This window comes from Poecilia reticulata, chromosome 2 (assembly GCF_904066995.2).
Source record: "Poecilia reticulata chromosome 2, P_reticulata-male-v2, whole genome shotgun sequence".
Classification (NCBI taxonomy): Eukaryota; Metazoa; Chordata; class Actinopteri; order Cyprinodontiformes; family Poeciliidae; genus Poecilia; species Poecilia reticulata.
This window is the reverse complement of record NC_088831.1, coordinates 22,362,118-22,380,848: the sequence shown is the minus strand read 5'-3', so window position 1 is coordinate 22,380,848 and position 18,731 is coordinate 22,362,118. Positions and strand designations below refer to the sequence as shown.

Genomic DNA, 18,731 nt, shown 5'->3' with positions numbered 1-18,731 from the left:
TTTTTTTGTTCATTAATGTAAATAATAAACACACCCACTGTGTAAAAACATTAAAATTTTATTTACAGGTATTTACAAAAATAACATCCCTCTTCCTGAAGTGTCCTCGTATCTTCCGTTTGGTCCATAAATAAATACAGAGGGTGAAACTGGTTGGTATGGATTGGTGCGATTTGGGGGTGGTGGCGTAGAGGAGGGTTACATTACTTGGTCTGCTGGGTTCATTATTCTGCCCATAAACAGGATGGAACCTGAAATGAAAAACACAAATGTTTTGCCAAAAAAAAAGAAGCCTGAAGACAAAAAGTGATTCACTGCAAAAACAACAAAAATAAGTATTTTTGGTTTACCCAGATTTTTACAATCTGTCTCGTCATGAGTGAAATATCAATATTAAGGAATATTTTACTTAAAACGATCACCTATATCTTGCTGAAAAGTTACTTGTAAGTTAGTTTTGTTGATTTCAAGTGTATTAAGATATTTGCACTGGAAAGTGGAACAAAAATACTTACGTTTTTCCAGTATATTATTCTTCGACAAACTGATTTTAACTTCCATCCACTAGAGGTCGCCAAATATAATTTTTTAAATACCGCAACTTCATAAATTTTCTGTTCCATCATGAATCCAGAGTCTGAATGGAAACTGTTACAATTTCCGCCTTTCTGTAAGAGTTTAATTTGTTTTCACATTTTTACTCATTGTTAAATATTGTTGGGACACAATTTATGAGTTTGGCTACTAGAAATGGCGATGGCAGCCCTTTAAAAATGTGAATCGGTGGATCCTGAAACGAGAAATGGAAGGAGCTACTTGTGTTTTATGGAGGTGGAGAGTATTCACAGTGTAGATACCCGTGTTAACCTGGCGAAGCAGAAACAAAAATGGCCGGTCCGCCTTGAAAACGGGAGCGCGCGACCGCTTGAGTAGCACCATTGCTGGAATGATAAAAACTAACCGTTAAACATCCATCCGCCATTTTGACTCCGGTACTCAGCAAGACATGACGCTACCGACCTGTTGCAGCAGCTGCTTTCGTCCCATCTTCTGTAACTTCTATTCTGACTTCATGGACGGCATCGGACACATAAAGACCCTCTTCCACTGCAGGAAGTGAAACGGAGCAGGGGCCATCAGCGGCGCTTGTGGAAATGGCTTTCTGTTAAAACCGCACGAGGAATCGATCAACTGACCTGATATCCCCGTGAAGTCGGCTGCCGTCGGGTTAAAGGCGTCACTGACGCCCAGAGCAGGAAGCACTGACCTCAGGCTGAACTTGTTCTGCATTCTGAATCTGAAAAAATAAAATTAAACACATCATATACAGTCTGAGCTGGGTTCTAGTTGTTGTAACCTCAGAACGAGGGATTTCACCTGGGCAGGAAGATGTCCATCTTGGTCCTCCGCAGGCCGGACTCCCAGGAAGCCAGCTGGTGGGCGGTGAGCTGGGACTCCAGGGAGGACAGCGGGCTCTTCCTGTCGCTGGGCAGGACCACCTGCAGGCTCAGGGCGCGGCCCAGGTACGGCAGCTCCAGCACGGTGTAGCGCTGGTCCGATGATGTCCTGAACTGACCTGAGGGGGAAAATCCCCAAAAACAAGGAGCTTCTTCAGACTTTGCTACATTACACCCATAAACTTCAATATATATTACTGGGGTTTTAGTGGTTAGACCAAATACAATGTAGTACATCGTTTTCAGTGGCCAATCAAGAGCACCTGTGTCAGTTTAAATGCAGCTGTTCTGTGAAGACCTCAGAGATCTAGTTCATTAGTTAACAAAACCAGTTTAGACATTTTTTGAAAACATGTATTTTTAGGGGTATTTTTTTACTACGCTGTACTAATTGTACTAGAAAGTATCGTTACTTTTACTTGACTAAAACGTCTGGACATTCGACCCACTTTGAGTAACTGAACGAAGAACAAGCTTGTTTTAACCAAACATTCACAAGACACACACACACACCTGCAGGTTTGTTAAAGTGTCATAACTTTTATACTGAAATAAACTGATTTGTAAATATTTTATAATCATGTTATTCATCTTAAATGTTGTCATTTTGGTCCTTAAAATACCAAAATAATTTATCAGTTATTCAACAACTAATTCAGCAACTTTTTACCAAATACCTTTATTTTTACTCTTGAGTAATTTCTTGGATGGTTGCTTTTTGCTTTTACTTGAGTAAACGTATGTGAAGCAGTGCTACTCTTAACATTTTTGGCTACCGTACCCACGTCTGGTGGTAACCATCTGGCAAGGAGACAAAACTCGAAACCAGGCCTCTTTCCATCAACATTTACTTATTGACGTACAGCCAGTAAGGGAGGATGTGCTCTTACCAAAGCTGACCTCTCCAGCCTGGTGCATCATGGGCACCTTGACGGCGCTCCCGTCAGTCAGGACGAAGGGCAGGTTCTGGGTGTTGCCGAACATGAACTGCTTCTGCCAGACGCCCCTGAACGCCACCGTGTTGACCAGCGTCACCTGCGGCCGTTGTCCCCACCAAACGGCTTCTGCCTGGGCTTCGCCGGAGCCGGACAGCTCCCCGCTGCTGCTTCCTGACTGGAGAGACCCCGACCCATCTGAAGAAAACAAAACAAGACAGTTTAGGTCCTTGTCTTATCAGCGTGAGCTTGATTGAAACAGGAATCCTGGAGAAACAGTGGAGTTTTTCTTATTGCAGTTGCAATACTTAAGATCCAAGTCTGCTGTGTTTGTGTGTGAGGAGGACTGGTTCGCATGACTCTGCAATAGCAAGTCTCCAAAGAGCTGAGATGTCTGCCGGTGCTGACAGCTCAGTAGTTTTATCAGCAGACTTCGCTTCTCTTTGATCGTATTCAAGCAAGACAAGTGCTAAATGGAGCAGCTTGTCTCCAGCTCTTCCTCTACTCTGCTCAGTCAGCATAGCAGCTGGTTGTCGTTTTACAGATCCGTGGTGAGTGATGCTGCCTCCAACTCTGTAAGGGGAATTTACGAAGAAAGTCCCATTTGTGATTGTGTCTGTGATTTGAGTTTAGTGTCTTGCGACAGCATTCCATCACTTTACAACCACAAACGTGCATTTCCAGACAAACAAGCGGAGAATCGTCACAGAGCAACCCTCAACCTCCATATTACTGTCATTAATGTCAAATGTTAAGCGCTGCTGCTGCCATGGCGGCTGATGAAGCGGTCAGGTTTACCGTAGCCGTGTCCCGTTGGCTCCGAGTGGCCGCGGGCGAGACCGGGTTGGCTGAAGTTGGCTCGCACCACGCTGGTGTCGACCCAGGCGGCGGCGTGCTGCGTGAACTCGGCCAGGAGTCGGACTCCGCTCTGGACAAACAGCGTGCAGGTCTGCTGCAGCCACGCCCCTTGGCTGCTGTTGCTCACGTCGCCCTGGGCGTGCAGCAGGGAGTCTCGCACCTGAGCATCTGCAGGGGAAAAACAAGTCATATGAGATGGTGCAGAGGTTGGATTTTATTTAGCCTTTTTTTGTTGTTGTTCAAAAGCAATTATTACTGTTATTGGTACTGAAATACACTTCATTCTCTGTGAGAAAATATGTTTTAAAACCTAAGTAAACCTTTCGACATTCAATCTGCAGCAGCAGATCCCAAAAGGACTCCATCAAACTAACAGCATTCAGGCTGGAAAGTGCTGCAGTCTGCAGGTTGTTTGAAGCTGAGAGGGTAAGAGCATTTCAACATAAAATAACACAAAGACCATCTCCTCTCCATTATTCACCATTATTAGAAGCTTGTTGTAGAATATTTAAGTTTTTTGTCTGAAGTGTACATTTAATTTTGTCCTGTAATGACTAACCTTATCCGTTTTAGGCTTTACAGTGACTTGTGTTTTGTTTGTTTGTTTTTTAGGGAGATAGTCACATTCCTAATTGTTAAAAATGGCTTTAGCCACAACAACAACAAAAAATTTAATTTCCTTTTGGGATCAATAAAGTATTCTTGAATTTCAATTTGAATTGAACTCAAAATTTTTAAACTGAAAATAAAAAAATTTAAAACTAAAAGGAAAAAAAATGTTTGAAAACGTTTTTTTTCTGATTTTGTTTCAGTTTCTAATTTTTTTATGGCCCCTTTAAATTGCCCCTCCTTGAATCTCACCTCTAGCTAACCTGTTAGCTAATATCCTTGGGAGGAAAAAAAAAGAAAAAGATTCTCATCAGTCACATTTATTGGTAAGGAAACACATTGGCCTCCTGACCCGTCTCCTGAGGCCAAGCCGCAGGAGTGGTTAATGAGATTAGAGCTGGTGTGGAGGCCGGTATTACGGCTCCAGACACCACTGTGCTCTGCGGGGGCCAACCGGCAGCAGCAGCACCGCTCCACGCCACCTGGTACCAACAGCGCTGAGCGCCACCGACAAAAACCCTCCACTTCTCACACCAAAATGAGCTGCTAACGCGAGTCCGACGCCCACTTATTTATTTATTTATTTTTTTTATCGCCTCCTTTCCGCCTAAACCTAGATACCGTTCACGTTGTATCCCAGCGTTCCCTCCAGCTGAGCCCGGGTGTTGCCCCTGGCGCCGAGCTGCAGCAGGGCCAGGGACAGGGACACGCTCGCTGGGGACGCGATCAGGTTGGAGCGGTTCTCCGCCTCGGTGAGCGTCTGGTAGAAGCTGACGGCGAAGCGGTTGTGGAGCTCCCGCATGCTGTCCTGAAAGCTGCCGGTGCAGTGGCTCCTCTCGGCCAACCAGAGGAACACGAAGACGGAGGCCAGAGGCAGACGACGCATGTCGTCAGCTGGAGGAAGTGTCCACGGGGCTCAACTCGGTGGTCCGACAATCAGAGCTGTAAGATTAGAGGTGACACAAGTTCTCAGCTGGGGTCAGAAAGGTCAGACGTTAACGGGAGAGCCGGTCAAAGACCTGAGCTGGCATCTTATGTGCAAGAAATAATGTGAACAACTTTATTAACCAACCTGAAGTTACAACACGAAGAAGCCCCACCTGTGTGGAGTTGCTTTTGAACCATAATCAATGGCACTTTGATCAACATATTTGATGAATTTGACAAAATGTCATGTTTATTGCTTGTGTCTTAGCTGGTTATGTTTTTATAAAGTACTTTGAACTACATTATTGCTGAAATGTGCTATACAAATAAACTCATCTTACATGTGCATACAGACATTGTCAACACACACTCCTATATTTACTGCATCATTAAAAATCCAATCAGTGGGAGAAAAAGTAATTGAAATTCTTCAAGTTTCTGTTTCTAGAAGACTTTAGGAACACTTTTGGATGACTTGATAGCTGGCGTTAATTTGGTAGATGAAATAAAACTTTACCTGTGGACAGGTAAGGCAGTAGCGGGTCAGCCGGCTTTCTGCTCCGTCCCCCAGCTCTCCTTGTCACCGAGTCACAGCCTCTGTCCCGGGTTATCAGCCTCCGGCTCAGTCCACCCGAAACGCCTGTCTCCCTGAAACGGTCATGAGACGGTGTTTAAAGGGAAAACTTTCTTGTTTGCGGTTGCCGTCGGCGATGTCCGTACCAATCGTCCGGTATTCCTGCCTCCTCAGGGGCTAAAAAGAGCCAGGCGGAGGGAGGCATGTCACTGACCAGCAAATCCCAAGCTGGGCAGAGGGGAGAGAACACTCCTGATAATGTGTGTGTGAGTGCGTGTGTGAGTGAGTGCGTGCATGTGTGTGTGTGTGTGTGTGTGTGTGTGTGTGTGTGTGTGTGTGTGTGCATATAGCTGGCATGCATATTCCATTGAGAAAGAAAGACATTTTCCCATTCAGCTTTTTCAGGAAAGACATTCCAAAAGGATCAATTTTATGCAAATTGGGGGACTTTTGTAATTGTATTTTCTGATCTCTATTTTGAATCAAGTTTGAAAATTAAACAGATCTTTTATACACTTTTGCATTTTTTCCTCATTTTATTGCAATTGACAATAATTTTTAAGTTGCATGTTGTGTTAGTTAAATTAAGTGTATCTGATTAGTACGGACACATTTACATGGCTCATTATCAACGCAGCCTCACTAATTTCCCATTAGTAGTATTGGCTATAACTAAGGCTAACTTTTAAGAACACCAAAGATTACAGCTAACGTTTAAATAATGTTTTATCAGTGTTTGAAGAACATTGTGTAAAGGTTACTGCCAACGTTTAATTACCCTTAATCAGTGTTCAGGGAACAATGGATAAAGGTTATAGCTAACATTTAGCCAGAGCAGCTATTGGAGAACATTGGCTAAAGGTTTCAACTAATGTTTAGGTAAGCTTTGGCTAGTGTTCAGAGAATGCTAACCAGATGTTAGAAGTAAATTTTAGAATAGCTAACCTTTGGGCATTATTTGGGAGAAGATTAGCTTAAGGTTTCAGCTAACATTTAAATAACAATTTGACGGTATTTAGAGAACATTTGCTGAAGATTACAGTAACTTTTCAGTAACCGTTTAACCATTTATTGGGGACGCATTTAACCTTTAGCTTGAAGTTGGCTAAACTTCACAGCTAACTTTTAAGTATCCATTAATATTCAATGTTGGTTAAAGGTTCAACTTAGCTTTTTAGTAACTTTTCATTAGTTAGTGGAAAATGCAGCTCAAATGTAGGCTAAAGGTTAAACTTTCTATTTATATATATTTTTAAGTTTGCAGCAGTAGTGGCTTTCATTCACAATTATGAGGCCAGAAACAGATAGAAGATGTGAGAAAGAAATGCAGCAAAAGTCTTGAGCTAAGTATACCGTGGGCGTCGAGAGCTAATTCTCTGTATTTGGCAGTTCCACTGCTGCACCATGTGTCACTTCACTTATACATTTTTATTTACCACGACACAACGTTTAAGGAATGTTGGCTCAAGTTTACAGCTAACTTTGGAGTTAGTTTTCATTGTGGCTGTCGGAAAACACCATAAAACGTTGGCTGCCAACGTTGAACTAACCTTGTTCATTCGTTTGTGACAAATGTTACCCTCTGATGTTTTTCACATCAGTTACATCATGATCAGTTTTGATGTAACTGATGTTGAGGTCCATTCTTGCTTGGAGTATAGTAGAAGCACATTCTAGCAAGTAGCATTTTCTCCGTCTGCCTCATATCATCACTTCCTCAACTGGACATCATGTGTGCAGTATTTCACGGCGATGAGATGCAATCAAGAACCGCTATACCTCTTTTCTGAAAGGTCTCACCGACTGAGACATCCATTGTGTTGCTCAAGTGATCTGGCCTTTTGTTGTGATGATCAAAAGACATTTCTCCTAAAGCACCAGACCTCTGCATGAGCGTTTTTTAATCGGCATCACACAGCGGAATGTGGAATCATTCTTCAAGGGCATTTTGCTGCTCCAACGACTGATTTATAACGGCATGTCATTCATCAGGAAAGAGTATAACAGAGCTCTGATTGGGAATACATTAGAGAAACACGAACAGCTGTCATTACTGCTTCCTCTGTTTTCACAGAAAGCGAATGGATGAAAACAGAGCTATAAAATCAAAAGCGTAATCTGGCTTTCATAACTACAAGCGTCTCAGGACTGAAGTCTGGGGATGCCACACCTAGCTTAACCACGCTCTACTTGCTTGTGGGGAAATCAGTGGGATTTGGTGTTGTTGAAGCACATTTCTATTCTTTTTATGGTTCTGAGGTCAGAGTTGGAGGGAGAACTCTCCAATGTCATAAGTAAGAATGCCCACGGGCTATTCCAATGGATTTTTCCTACCAGGAACGATGAAGTTCTCAAACACAACAGACCGCTAATTGTTGTTCTCTGTCACAAAGTTAACCTCTAAACATCAAACAATACATTGGTATGTGTATTTTATATGCATTTAATCTATCCAAATAGTATAGGACTTTACTTTTCTCTATTGAAAACCTGGATAATCTAAATTCTTCTTACGTTAGCAATCTGTCAGTGAGCCGTGGCAAGAAAAGGATACATTTAACATTAAAGTTTCATTAGAATAAATTGGATCGTTCTTATCTTTTTAAATGGATATTTTCATAATCTTTATCCTCTGGCAGTTTTCTATGGATTTGTATTTTCATCCAGTAACTGTGAAAAACAACTATTATGAAAGCAAATGCTACCAAATTAATTTTGGTTCTTATTATAAAGGTAATAATCAGAGTTGTTCTATCCTTTTGTAAATCAACCTACATACTCAGTTGCACGTTATTTTCAATTTAAGCATACTCCTTTTTTAGATATCTGCACAGTGTTATTTTTTTGGTTACACTTTATTTGACTTTATTTCATAAGACTGAAATGACACTGTCATAAACATGATATAACATCTTTCATAAACATGATATTACACCTGTTATGAATGTGAAGGAGTCTTTATGTCTATGACTGTTTTCATGAAGTGTCAGTCAGTCAATAATGACACATTCAATGCAGAGTTGCTTTAAAAATTGCATTAAAAGTCCACTAGTAGTGCCAACATTGTATTATTTTGTAAAGAATGACACTTTAATGCAAAGTTGGCACAATTAATGGACTTTTAGAGCAAAAAAAGTCAACAAAGAAATGTAAGACGTTGATTGCTGCATGCCCTTTATTTACCCTAAATAAAGGGGTGGGGATACTCCACTCTGGAGTATCCCCCCCCCGCCCCTGAGCCGTCCCTCCTAATTGGGGCCGTGACAGTCAGCGAAATAAAAGTTCCTGGTATTTTTCCCATGAATAAGAAGAGAGCATGATTGGTAGCCATCAGGTATTCAGCTGCTTTGTTTGACGGCAGATTCCGGCCATTACTGGAGTCGACTAATTAGAGAGAAGCCGCGGCGCGGGGGCTTCATTAAGCAGGGCCGCCGCATTCTTCAAAAGCTCCAACTCCAAATGCAGGAATTTGGAATTTGAGGACTTTGATGGAGAAATAGAGAAGTCACAGTAAAAGACCAAGGACAATTATTTAAAAAAAAAAAAACTCATTGTAAAGAAGAAAAGGTCATGCACATGTCATCCACATGGAAGACAGTTTTCCTGACTCATCCTGCTTCACCTCCAGTGCCCTACTTCCCTTCGGGCTCCAGGGATCGCCGGGCCGCTGAAGGATCAGAGAGTGTGTGCCGTGGTGACATGCTGCCACAAGGCCACAGCTTCCAGAACAATCTGCAGAAAAACAAACACAAGAGAAAGAGAGGGGTGATGATGGAGCCAACGGTGGGATCAGCTCACAGAGGTTCCAGCACCACAAATCTGGAACAAACTTCCAGAAAACTGTGAAACTGCTGAAACACTGGCACCCTTTGAATCTCGACTAAAAATGCCCCCTGTTGAGAGTTGTATTTGAAACGTAATCAATTAGGAATGTAACGATGGCACTTGGCTTAATGTAATGTTTTGATTGTTGATTCTGTGTTGTAAAATTTTCTTGATTGATTGACTGATGGGCCTAACGAGCCATGCAGAAGAACAACAACAACAACAAAAAAAAACATTTCTGCTTTTCAGCTTTAATTGAATAAGAAAAAGTGGAGAAACATGTCAAATATTTGAGGTGCAGCATTTGTGGCATGTTTGTGAAATCAGAGCAGGAAAGGCTGATCCGGTGCTGTGACTCTACAGCCCCACCGACTGATTAAGACCTTCAGGCAGGAATTTAATTCTGAGAAAAAGTTAAATGACAAGTCTGAAAAAATATCTTAAACTCGGTAAATTTCCTCATCTTTAAAACGCTGCAAGAACAAAACCTTTTTTTTTAAACAAAACACAAAAAAATCAAAGTACTACTAGCCTCTGTACGTAAAAAGAAAATATCAAAAGAAAAACTCCCTTTAGTAGAATGAATTGATCGATATTTAACTGAAAACATTCAGAAAAGTGGATTAGTGGTTGGTTTGACATCTACAACCTGATCTGGATTCTCTGGTAAAAGTCCTTCACACATGAACACTTTCTCTAGTAACTCCTCCAAGATTTCTTGTACTAAATCAACTCAAAACACGACAAAGTACTTTGGTTGATGTGACTTTTGAAGTTTTACTTACCGTAATTAAATGTTTTGATTCTACAAAATGTTAAACTCCCGATTTTAAAATCTGCCTACCTACCTCACAAAAGGAGCAAGTTACTACCAAGCGCATGAATGATATTATTAATCACACTGGTCCATTTCTGGATTCATAACTAAAAACAAAACAGCATTTATTTCCCACTGTTACCTTGCAGCCATATTTCATAGTGCAGCCTAAAACAATCTTCTCTGTATTCATTTTGTGATGATTGCATCCCCCTCCCCAAAACTCAATATGCTGGCTTTGGCACACCCACCACTTCCATAAACCATGAAGAACTTTAGGAGATGAGCTCAGAGGCATCTGGTCCTGGTAGAAGAAACGTTTTGAAGAAAGCACAAAGTGAAACACTAGAGGGCAGCATTGTACTGCGCCCTCCGTAAGGTCAGATAGGGGTTTGGGGATGCTCTGACTATCTGTGCTACCCTTAAATCCGTCCTACCTTGTGGTAATGCGCATGCGCTGCGTCACATACTGCTTACTCAGCAGATTTCTTATAAACATCCTACCTGTGGAAGTTTCGTTCTTGTGTTTTATTTCATCGCTAATTACGGTAAGCTTTATTTAATTTATTTTATACCTGGCCTTCATTAAGCTGCTGTATTACTTCATGTTTTTAGTTTACATGACAGGCAGCATGTAAATATATTTATAAGCTTTAGTTTGCCGTCTGTAGTGTCGTTAAACAAGTTTTTTTTTTTTCGGTTAATCAGGACAAAATATGTCTTGTGGGCTTTTTTTGTGCCTATACTTTAAAATATGTTAGTTTATTAACACTCGTTATCACTAAACTTTGCTAAATAGATGTTGGCAGCGACACTATGTGAGACTGAAGCTGTAATATTAGTGTACATGAATCATATCCTGTCATTTCAGGCGCACAGTGATCTGCGCAGTTCGGTGGTCACATTGCGGCTGCGCTGCTTTTAATAAAGTCTGTCATACAACGTACTAATGCCCCAAAACAGAGTTGCGGTGATCTGTATTTGTCTTTATTGTCGTGAAGGAAAAAAAAAACTATTACCAAGGACTGTTCAGGTAAAATGACTCAATCATGTTTATTTATGAATTGTGCACAACTCAGAGAGTTGTAGGACAACCAATCATGAAGCAATTCCGGATGGAGAAGCTCTGCCAGGCAGAGACAACACATGCATTTTATACCCAGGAAAAAGAATTCAAAACATGGGCGACACAGTCTGGTTCTGATGGAGCCGTAGAAAACAACATCCAACCTTATACATGCAACCCAAATAGTTCTTTTGGTGAGAGTTCACAAGCATTTCATATGTCACGATCAGTGATTAATAAATTTGACGTATTAATCACACGTCAAATTTTTATTCCATCCCCACTGATTATATAAAAGGACATTTGTACAATTTTTATGGTGAGAAGTGAGAAATTATCCCATACATTTTAAGACATTACATATTCATTCAGCCATTGAAACATTGACTGTATCCTAGATGAAACAAAAACATATAGGCAGGATACGAAAAACCTACCGGCATTCATCCATTCATCCCTTTATTGTTTCTCCTTGCCATGGAGACGGTCATCTATATGTTTTGTCATCTTTCACAAAACTTTAAAAGGAAGAATTTAAAATAATGTATTTGAAGTAAAGTACCAGCGGAAACCGTTTTCTTAGTAATATTTACAATTGCTTAAATAACTAATCATTTTAATCCCAAATTCTTCCGTGCAAAATAAGAGCAACTATTTCAATCCTTATACCTCCCTAACACGATAATTATGAATAATTAAATTTTACGTTGCTACACATGCATTACATGCTTTTATGTTAACCCCATTCACTTTTGATCTATGCAGTTTAATTTTGGTGTTACAGCCTAAAGGTACGTATTAAGTCAATTAGTTCATTTGTTTAATCTAAACCTTAAGGTCTTATTTTAATGTGGTGGCGAACATAAATTTGTGCATTCCTGATGCATAATTAACTAAGTCTAAAGTTTTAAACTTATCAGTTTTAATTTTACCACACATTAAAGTTCATTTTAAGTTGAGTCCTCTTACGTCTGGAAGAATGAATTTCTAAACTCTTAAACATCCTTAGGAGTCAAACAACTAAGAATGATTATAATTAAGATACCTAATTTTATGTGTTTTCTAGGAAACTCCACAAAAAAAAAATACATTAGTGCAGTGATGGTACAGATAAGTGTCCGTTCAAAACCCAACAAGAAAGATCAGATTTTCCATCTGGAAAGTAGGTAAAGCGTAGAAACAGGAACACGGATCGTCTGTCTGCTCAGGAGGATTTGTTACCTCCTGTCAGAAAAGTGTAAATCTTCACTCTCCGCTTCGGTCACTCGCCAGTCGTCTTCTCTCACAGCTCTGAAGCATGTTTAGCTTTTCTTCCTCTACGCTGATACTGGACAGCAGACCAGCAGAGGTTGTTAAAGCTCAGTTTCACACAGTTTTCAGTCCAAATGCCCAACAGGAGACTGACAGTTGTCCCCTGGAGTTGTTGGAGGTCTTTTCTGTCTTCTTGATCCTCCAGACCTTCTCGATCATTTTCATCGGCTGCTTTTGTAGGAGGGACATCATCTGGTCCATGGGAGGACAGGTTTGAGGAGTTGAGGTCAGAGGTCAGATGCACTGCGCGAGGCTCAGACAGAGAGAAAAGAGAAAAAGCAAATAGAAATCGATTAGCGTTTGTTTTGTCATTTTCCTTGTTCTATACATATATATTTATATTTATGGATCTTATTTTAAACTTTTACGTGATCGTATAGTTTTAGTCATTTATTCATCCAGTTTTATGGCTCCTGTTTGTGGAACAGTTTGTCTGAGAAACCTGAGGGCTAGTTGTTGGTACAGCTCTTAGAGCTGCTTTTAGTATGAAAGGGTCCCTTATAAATAAAATTAATTGATTGATCCTTTTAAGAAATAATTTTTTTATTCAAACACACAAAAGAAAAATTAAACATATTAAGGCCTGTAATTTATCAACAAAAGATTTATGTTCAGCATTTCATTCCAAACAATTCACCCTGAGGAGATTGCTTGTGTGCTGGAACCACTAAGACCCATTCTTCCTGAATTGGGTTGGATTTCCTCTTTAGACTGCAAACGTCTTCACAGAATCAAATAAATCAACTTTGTGGTCGCTCTGCCTCTTAATCCTCTAAGACGGGCCTTTATTTCTAATAAAGGTCTTTAGGATTCTCTAAAGGTTTGGTTCCCTCAATTTAGAAAACCAAAACTCAAGGAATCACCTGCCTTATTGACCTTCCTTGCGGCTTGTGTTTAGTCAGGGTGCTGGATTTGGGGTGGAACTCTCCATGCATGGTTAGTAGCTTCCGAGTCTCAACATCCGTGGTCGTTATCTCTTCCATTGGACATCTAATTATTCTTGCAGGGTATCTGATCACTGGTAAGGTGTAGCTGTTTATCGCACGGATCGTGTTCAGGACTTGCCTTATTCGTTGGAGGTATTTGGCTGTGGCTCCTTTCCTTGTGACCTCATCGAGGTTGCCATTTGCCTGTGGTATTCCCAGGTACTTGTAACTGTCCTCAATGTCTGCTATTGTTCCTTCTGGGAGTGAGACCTCTTCTGTGTGGACGACCTTCCCTCTCTTTGTAACCATCCGCCACACTTCTCTAGTCCCAATGACGTCTCAATGTCAGTGCTGTAGGTCCTGGTGGTGCAGATCAGTGAGTCGATGTCTCGCTCGCTCTTGGCGTACAGCTTGATGTCATCGTCTCAAAAGTGAAAATCAGATGTTTACTTTGTGGCACTTGGTTACCAGTAAACACACCCATCTCTTAGCAACAGATTAGCAACTAAAATTGTTATTGTTCAAAAAACACAAGATTTCTTCTGCTCTTTTGAAATACTACTTATAACGTGAATTGTGTAGTTGGTAAATTTTGCAGAAAAGTTTTTTGTCATTAGTGGTAAATATATTATAAAACACACATTCAACACAAAAGTACAAATCTCGATTTATACTTCATGGCAGTTTGTTAGCAGTAGAAAACGCTCATCTCTTAAAACCAAATTAATAACAAGTTATATAGTTTATAAAACATAAGCTCTTTCGAAATGACGCTTACCTGATTAGATACAAGAGATTTACCGTTGGTACATTTTGCAAAAGTAAAAATCTTAAGTTTACTTTGTAGAACTTGGTTACCAGTAAACACACTCATCTCTTAGCAACACATTAACAAAAAAAATTGTTATTGTTCAAAAAACAAGATTTCTTCTGCTCTTTTGAAATACTACTTATTTTTACGCTAACAAGAATTATGCAGTTCTTGTTAGCGTAGAATTATATATATATATACACACATACAGTGGGGCAAAAAAGTATTTAGTCAGCCACCAATTGTGCAAGTTCTCCCACTTAAAAAGATGAGAGAGGCCTGTAATTTTCATCATAGATGTACCTCAACTATGAGAGACAAAAGGAGAAAAAAAAAATCCAGAAAATCACATTTTCTGATTTTTAAAGAATTTATTTGCAAAATATGGTGGAAAATAAGTATTTGGTCAGCTAAAAAAAGGAAGATTTCAGGCTCTCACAGCCGTGTAACTTCTTCTGTAAGAGGCTCCTCTGTCCTCCACTTGTTACCTGTATTAATGGCACCTATTTGAACTCGTTATCATTTATAAAACATAAACTCTTTCGAAATAACGCTTACCTGATTGGATACAAGACATTTACCGTTGGCAAATTTTGCTAAAGTAAAAATCTGATGTTCACTTTGTGGCACTTGGTTACCAGTAAACACGCTCATCTCTTTGCAACAAGTTAGCAACAAATATTGTTCAAAAACATAAGATTTCTTCTGCTCTTTTGAAATACACTAACAAGAATTGTGCAACTGGTGAATTTTGCAGAAAAGTGTTGTTTTTTTGATAGTGGTAAATATATTGTAAAACAGACTTTCAACATAAAAGTAAAAATCTGATTTATACTTCGTGGCAGTTCGTTACCAGTAGAAAACGCTCATCTCTTAACACCAAATTAATTATTCTGTTTGTTTTAGGTGTAGAGTAATAGGTGCCTTACATGCATTGCATGGAAGCATTGAAAAACAGTGTAAACATTGGTGCTTATGCTATGACAAAGATGGACTTTGTTTATTACAGGTTACTTCTGAAAGTGCTTGATTTCACTCGATTTTATTTTGGGGTATCTGAGTAATAAAGATTGTACTCAAATGCACCCCAGATTTTTCAATTAAAAAATAAAGAAGTAAAATGATAAGATCATTTTGATTCCCCAATAAAATATCAGGCTGCATTGATTTGATCTACCAATTAAACTATCATATACTATAATATGGTAGAACACCCAGCCTTTTCTATACACACTCTAGTAACTAAATGAAATCCCTAGAAAAAAATCTTTTTTTTTTTTTTTTACATATTAACATTTAGTTCAAAACTAAACAATAAATGGGCCCACTTCCATGGCAACACATAATCAGCACAGAGCAGGAGAGTAATGAGAAACATCTGAAAGTTAAATAAGACAGATTTGAACCCTTCCTTGAGCAAATAAATACAGATCATGTGCAATTCATTTTATTGATAGAGTAAATATAAACAGCTTCTGAAAACCACCACAGTCTGAGTTAAATTTTCTTTTGCTTTTACTTGGATTGAACTAATAATAAACTAATAATTTATCTCACTGACTGATTGTCTCTGAGAGCCATTTTATTATGAAACACGCAAGTAAAATAACAACAAAAAGTTTATGGTTTCTTTTTTTGTATAATTGAACTATTTTAAAGAGTGATGAGATTATAATGATGCAGAAATCAGAAACTGACTTAACTCACTGAAAACCATTTCCACAGCAGGGATTTTAGTCTCTTTAAAACAATAACAACCCAGCATCTGTAATATCACTTATGGAAATGTGACGTTTAAAGATGGGCTCATTTTTACTTATATTTAAAGAGTGCTAATCTAGAGCAAAGTTAAATCACTTTAATCCACACTAGCTTCATAAGTGCCGACTCATCTTATCAGAAGAGCATTATTATGATGAGCAGAGTAGAAAATAAACACATATTTGGGTTTTTATGCTGACATGCTCCACCAAAAAGTTAAGCTGAGCTTCTTCTCTTCTCAAATTTCTCTCCATGTTTGCATATTTGCTTTAGAAGATGTTCAAGATGCGGAAAAGGAAAATAAAAAAAATGTCATGGTCTTTTTGCATGAAAAAAACAAAAACAAAAGAACAATAAACTGCACACAGCAAACCTAAGAGGCTAACTGCTTTACGTTTGTGTTTATTATCGTTTTCTCCCGACCAGATGTGTCAATGTGTGTTTGCACACTGAAGAGATACAGTGCTCTGAACCTTTACATGTTTTGTCACATTACAACAAAAATGTAGAATTTTACTGGAATTTTATGTTACAGGTAAAAACAACGCAGCACTGAGCTGTGAAGGGCAGGAAAGGAAGAAGAAGTCCAGTTTGAAGTTGCTATAAGCCATGCAGAGAACTACGGCCGGCAAGGATCAACACTGCACACAACTCTGAACATTATCCACTCTGTGAAACATGGTAGCGACAGCATAATGCTGCGGGGATGTGTCTCTTCAGCAGGGACGGACGGGGAAGTTGGTAGGAGTTGTCAGGAAGCCATCTTGGAAGGAAACGTCTTCGAGGTTGCAAAGAAATTAAGATTAGGACAGATCTTCACACCTTCCAGCAGCCAGAATGGTTTCAATCAAAGTGTTTTTATGCATTAGAATGGTCTAGTCAAAGCCTGACCCTAAATGTTGTTGAGAATCTTTGGAAAATTTTGATCAAAGGTGTTTTCTGACTGAGCCTCAGCTACTTTGAATCTAAAGTTTGACTTTCTGGAAGTATAAAACTGGACACTCTCTCCCTTGCCGCCATAACTGAAGTAAAATTTAAACTTCATATCCTTTTCCTTCCACTTTAAGAAGTATCAATACTTTTGCAAAGCACTGTAGATAAAACCAACTGTGCTATAAAAATAATATTTTACACCCTGCAAAGGGAAGGAATTATATTTTAATGAATAAAGCTTCTGTACAGTTATTTGATCCACTAACTGAGAATAATATGTGACTGAGATTTACAGTGCTACTATCTACATTCAATAAAACAGGTTTGTGCTTCAGGTTCCTCTCTTCTGCTGTAATTTTACTATCAGACACTAGGTGGCATAGTGGAGCTGTGTTCAGAACTAAAACCTGTGGTCACTGGCCACATTCAGTCCTTTCAAATGTAGAACTCCTGCTCTTCTTCTACCCTGTCTGCCTCTTCAATCGGAGCGCTAACGATGCTGCAGCTGTCTGACAGGTTGATGGAAACGTCACTCGAAGACGGAGCGGCACTCGTGCTCAAACTGTTGCTTTGGAGATGCGCCCCCAGCAAAGCGGAGGGACTGCAGTCGATGGAGAAGCTGTTTGGCGTTCGGCCCAGAGTGGCCGACTTGTAGTTGCCGTCAGGAATGTCAGGAGAGAAGGCGGCTCTGACGTCTTCTGGAGGCGCCGACAGCGGCCGGGGCGTCAGAGGCAGGCTGGACTTGATGTAAGCGGACACCACGGACAGGTCAGCGCTGCTGCCAGGATTCACCTTGTGCCCCGTGTCCACGTCCGTCTCCTCCGCCCCGATCAGAGAGTCCACGTTCAGACGGAAAGGCGGGACGAGCGAGGGTCTCCTCTGGAGGGAGCAGACCCGGTTGTAGAGGTTGGAGACCGGAGCAGGAGGGTTCCGGGCGGAGTAGGAGCCGGCGGAGCCCAGGCTGGGTAGAGAGAAATGCGAACCCGACTGATGACCCCTCCAATGGGCGGTCCGGCGGTCAGGAAGTTGCTGGTCGGACCACTCCTCCTGCTCGTCCTGCTCCTCGCAGGCCAGTGGGAGGGAGCTGTGAGAGCTCTGGTGGCCTCTGGGACGGGAGGTCACCCTCTGTTGGTGACGGCGGTTTTTGTAGGCGGAGACGGCGCGGGTAAAGCTGGACGGAGCCGATGCGGATTCGCCAACAGCCGGTGCCATGCAGCAAGGGTTTTGTCTGCTTCTCAAGCACGCGCCCTGGACCTGAACACCGACAAAAAAAAACAAAAAACAAAGAGAGCACTGTTACGTCTAAACACCAGCCACTCTAAAAGCACTTAAAGATAACAAACGAATCTTAAAACAACAGAATAATTAAGACATTATGGCAGACACTTTGACCCGCTGTAGTTGGAAAAGCTACAGGGCCGCAACTAGTAACAATAGCACTGGAGCTGTACAACTCAAAGCTGAAGTCAGCCCTGAACCTGAGCCAACATGGGAAATAGCAGCTGCTTGGCGCGGTGCTAAGCTAAACAGATTGCAGTTTTTATTAGTTTCATCATAAACATATTCACTTTTGGCCCCCGTGGCTCGTTAAAAAGCTCACTCTTGAAGAGTTTGACAGGCTTGCATCAAAAGAAAAACGGTCGCTATCAGTAAAGCCATTTCTTTACTGTAACGCATCATGTTGATGCAATTAGTCTGTGACTCTATACAGACGTTTGGTGATAAGCTAAAATGAAATCTCACTCCTAAGTGCCACTTTTCAGGGCAGCTGCTAGGAACAGGAGTGTAAATGTGGTCGATAGCTGAATAAAACTTGGTAAATTTGAAGTAGGGACACACCCAGCAGCACAGATTCAGAAGAGTCCTTGTCGTCACGTTTACCAGTATATGCAACATCACAATGGCAATGAACGGCGTGGAA

General features: G+C 40.5%; 2 protein-coding genes and 1 long non-coding RNA gene across 7 annotated transcripts in view; all 3 read right to left on the bottom strand.

Annotated features, from left to right (window-relative positions):
• Window positions 1–38: 38 nt before the first annotated feature.
• On the bottom strand, window positions 39–7,845 carry serpine3 (serpin peptidase inhibitor, clade E (nexin, plasminogen activator inhibitor type 1), member 3). Of its 2 annotated transcripts, XM_008432579.3 has the most exons (9): window positions 5,304–7,845; window positions 4,481–4,801; window positions 3,191–3,418; window positions 2,348–2,590; window positions 1,378–1,576; window positions 1,197–1,297; window positions 1,021–1,107; window positions 858–941; window positions 39–251 (listed from the first exon to the last, which is right to left on the bottom strand). In XM_008432579.3, exons 2-9 carry the CDS (start codon window positions 4,743–4,745, stop codon window positions 199–201), a joined length of 1,260 nt encoding a protein of 419 aa, XP_008430801.1. In that variant the 5' UTR covers window positions 4,746–4,801; window positions 5,304–7,845; the 3' UTR covers window positions 39–198. The 2 variants fall into 2 exon arrangements, with proteins under 2 accessions (XP_008430801.1, XP_081456828.1); XM_081600702.1 differs by having other exon boundaries at window positions 4,481–7,845.
• Window positions 7,846–11,030: 3,185 nt separating this feature from the next.
• LOC145549116 (uncharacterized) lies at window positions 11,031–14,224 on the bottom strand. Its single transcript, XR_014085081.1, has 2 exons — window positions 14,084–14,224; window positions 11,031–13,729 (listed from the first exon to the last, which is right to left on the bottom strand). It is a non-coding gene; the product is annotated as an uncharacterized LOC145549116 (long non-coding RNA).
• A 2,035-nt stretch (window positions 14,225–16,259) lies between these two features.
• The window catches only part of fam124a (family with sequence similarity 124 member A), a 31,369-nt gene continuing 28,897 nt past the window's right edge, over window positions 16,260–18,731 (bottom strand). For all 4 annotated transcript variants that reach the window (XM_008432536.3, XM_081600663.1, XM_081600659.1 and 1 more), the window contains one exon: window positions 16,260–18,064. In XM_008432536.3, coding sequence (XP_008430758.2) covers window positions 17,246–18,064 — 819 coding nt within the window. In that variant the 3' untranslated portion in view covers window positions 16,260–17,245. The remainder of the gene's footprint in view (window positions 18,065–18,731) is intronic.

What these genes read in the sequence shown, in the direction of transcription:
- serpine3 (XM_081600702.1), bottom strand. Translation starts at nt 4,745, where the DNA reads ATGCGTCGTCTGCCTCTGGCCTCCGTCTTCGTGTTCCTCTGGTTGGCC. An exon ending in GCCAACGGGACACGGCTACG is followed by an intron (nt 2,591 to 3,190) that starts GTAAACCTGACC and finishes TGTTTTCTTCAG; the next exon opens with ATGGGTCGGGGTCTCTCCAG. An exon ending in CGACTTCACGGGGATATCAG is followed by an intron (nt 1,108 to 1,196) that starts GTCAGTTGATCG and finishes CACTTCCTGCAG; the next exon opens with TGGAAGAGGGTCTTTATGTG.